This window comes from Bidens hawaiensis, unplaced genomic scaffold (genome assembly GCF_021521415.1).
Source record: "Bidens hawaiensis isolate Kalapana, Puna unplaced genomic scaffold, B.hawaiensis_p1.1 tig00000935_1, whole genome shotgun sequence".
NCBI classification, from domain to species: Eukaryota; Viridiplantae; Streptophyta; class Magnoliopsida; order Asterales; family Asteraceae; genus Bidens; species Bidens hawaiensis.
In genome coordinates this window covers 186,453-190,087 of record NW_027491054.1, presented here as the reverse complement: position 1 = coordinate 190,087, position 3,635 = coordinate 186,453, and the positions used below count along the sequence as shown (strand labels likewise).

Sequence of the window (3,635 nt, the reverse complement as noted above, 5' to 3'; positions counted from 1 at the left end):
AATGATTCTCTACTTGTTTCCAAGACCAAATATGGTATATGATAATATGAACATACATACCTTAATCTACTTATTATAAAACTCACGCAAAAACATCATCCTCATTCTCAATACTCAATTACCATCACATGGCTGCTACCAAGGTCTCAATTCTCATGATCTCATCACGCAAACTAGGCTTTCACAGCGGCCGCCCGGCGAGTTCATTTAAATTCCGGCGTTCTGCATTACGCCATCTGCGTTACGATCGCCGGAGATGGCTGCCGCCGGCGAAAAATAATTCCGGCCGGCAACTTTTTTACTATTTATTTTGATTTGTCGCTATGCTATATCTAAACACTTTGTACACAAGTTTATGATATGTAAACGTACCTGTATATATTCATATGCTTACATCGATCTAACGTTACGATCAACTCAATGCATTGCAGAAAAAACTCATCGTGGAGGTTGAGGTCACTAAACCCGCTAAATTCTTCAAGGCAATATCCGGAGTCAAAGGGATCCGGTCGATGACACTGAGCGGCGCAAACGGAAAGCGATTGGCAATTGTGGGTGAAAATAACATGAACCCAGTTGAGGTTATGCTAAAGTTGAAGAAATGGAACTTTTAATAAGCTTGAAGATGTTTTATGTCTATGAGAAAATGCCACCGGAAGTTGCCCTTAATTGTGCCATAATATTTGCACGAAAACAATAGGCTATAATATATATATATATATATATTTAACCATAAATTCATCAAAAAGTTTTGAATCCATGGTGAAAATAGTTGAATCCAGACTAAAGGGACCACCTACTCTATAAAGTAAGAATGTCAATGGACTGGGTTTGTAATGGATTTAAATATTTTCAAACTCATACTTGATTATTAAAGCTCGTCTCAAACCCGTCGAGAATATGTTGGGTATAGGGCATTCTCATAGGGTTTTGGTATCTAGTTTATTAAAAGTAACCCGGTGGGTGTACTTGACCAAAAGCCCGTCGGGCATCTAATGAGTTTTGACAAAATATAACGAATCAAATAATCAATTGCATTGGGTAACTATTAATCAATTACAAGGAAAAAAAGATCACCAATACATGTCTCAAATAACTAGTCAATTACTAAAAAATATATAACTTATGAAGATCACAATCTACATTTTAGGGTCAAGTTATTCTACAAAGAGAGACAAAAATGAGAAGGATGAAAATGATTTATAGCCACACAAAAAAAACTCTTAAAAAATTAAAAATAAATAAATAAAAAATCATAACTCAAAGTTTAATAAAAAAACAAAAAAAGTAAAAACACAAAAATGTTTCAACCGTCTTCCTCGTTTTAAAAAAAAATTCGGAAAAGACACAATGTTGAGTGAAAAGACCATTGTGTTTTTTAGTTTATCATTGTGTTTTGTGTTTATTTCGTCATTGATTGTGTCTTTTTCCTTGACATTGTGTCTTTTTTTCTTGATATTGTGTTATATTAGTCAACATTGTGTTATATTTTGTTCGACATTGTGTTATATTTTGCGATTTATTGTGTCTATTTTTTGTTATAATTGTGTCTTTTGTTCATTTTCGTCACCGTGTCTATTTTTTGGTTATAATTGTGTCTTTTGTCTCTGCATTGTTTCTTTTCGGTTATTTATTTATTTTTTTTAACAAGAATGATGAGGGAATTTTTGTTTCTTTAATTTTTTATTTATATTTTGAGTTATGATTTTTTTAATTAATTTTTTGGAATTTTTTGAGGGGTTTTTTGTGTAGCTACAAATCCTTCTAACACTTTTCATTTTTGTCTCAATTTATATTTTAACTTTTCCCTTACATCTTATATCGGGTTACTGGGGTATACAATTAAGTAAATCTATAATATATATAAATGAAACTCCAAAAATCCTACGTGTCGCGATGTGGTCGCCCCCCCTTTATGGAAGCCACAAGATTGCTTGATTTTTAAATGGAGGCTTCTCATTGATTTAACCCAAATTCATGGGTATGGGTCTTACCAAAATCAGAAAGCTCTTAAGTGGGTTGTAACATCTTATTAAATTAAAAATTAATCTTACCAGTTATATTATATGAAAATCCTATAAAATAGGAATATACTAAAATTTAATATCCAATTTAAAAAGAAAAAGGTATTATTTATAATTAACAAACAAAAATTTTATTGTAAAAAATATAAGGGGGTCATGGGTCACCAAATCCAGATAGCTTTTAAACAGGTTATAACATATCATCTATTTATAAAACCCTTTCATCATTAAACCCTAAGTATATTATTAATTTTCTTACAATAAAGAAAATTAAAATCCAAAAATAAATATTAAAAAACGAAAAATGTAAAACAACCATTATCTCAAGATATCAGATTGCTTTATTTGTAAATGAAGGCTTCTCACGCATTTGACTCGAATTCACGGGTAAAGGTCTCACCAAACTCAGATATCTCTTAAACAGGTTATAACATCTCATTATATTAAAAATTAATCTGATAAAATATTTGAAATGAAAATCCTATAAAATAGAGATATACTAATAATTAATATCCTATTTTATTTAAAAAAAGATATTATTTTTAATTAAAAAATAATTTTATAATAAAGAAAATAAACGGGTAATTGGTATCACCAAACCCATATATCTTTTAATCGGATTATAACATATCATTTATTTGTGAAACTATTTTATCATCAAAACTCAAATAAATTAATTATTAACTTTTTTAAAATAAATAAAATTAAAATTCAAATATATATATATAAATATTAAAAACTAACAATGTAAAATAACCCCTATAATACAGGGGATAAAATCTAGCAAAGCTATAAAATGGGTCATATAACAAATCCGATACCCGATCTAAAAGATTTGGGTTTTGCCATCGAATTCACGTTTCCTTGCCAACTGAACTCCACTATAAACATAGCGTATTAATTTATTTTATTATTTTATTAAATAGAGTGAGTAGTGTAGAAAACGGTAGAAGGAATAACAAACACGTGAGAACACACACACACACACATCTCTCTAACACATCAACCCAAACTCAATATCTCTCTGATTTCAGCGAGAGTAAAGTAAAAAAATGGCAGATTGGGGCCCCGTAGTGATCGGCGTAGTCCTCTTCGTCCTGTTGCAGCCTGGACTCCTGTTCCAGCTACCCGGCAACGGCAGGCAAGTAGAGTTCGGGAGCATGAAAACCAACGGCAAAGCCATCGCTGTCCACACTCTCATATTCTTCACCATCTATTCCATCCTCATCCTAGCCGTCCACGTCCACATCTACACCGGCTGATACATCTCCGCCGTAAGCGATGCTCAAACCTACAGATCTGGATTCTAATTTGTTTTCTTACTGGCTGTTTGTACTAGGAACTAAATTATCGATTGTAAGTTGTTTATGTTTTGAGTTTGATTATGCGTTTGTTGTGGTAGATCTACTTTTTTTTTTTTTTTTGAACTGGCAGATTCCTTTTTAGATTTTTGGAAATACTTTTGAACCACCGCTGCAGCACCGAATAATCTTCAAAAATCGATAGTAGTCTGCGGTGGGAAGTCTATATAACGCAAAAAGGACTTTTTTTTTTGTTAAAATAAATTATTAACTTCTGACTTTTTGCAAAAAGTTTTTAAAAAAGTGTTTG

General features: G+C 31.5%; 1 protein-coding gene across 1 annotated transcript; it reads left to right on the top strand.

Moving 5' to 3' along the window:
• Window positions 1-3,061: 3,061 nt before the first annotated feature.
• On the top strand, window positions 3,062-3,343 carry LOC143548367 (uncharacterized). The gene has a single exon (XM_077039556.1). The coding sequence runs from the start codon at window positions 3,077-3,079 to the stop codon at window positions 3,284-3,286; it is 210 nt and encodes a 69-aa protein (XP_076895671.1). The 5' UTR covers window positions 3,062-3,076; the 3' UTR covers window positions 3,287-3,343.
• The last annotated feature ends 292 nt before the right edge of the window (window positions 3,344-3,635 follow it).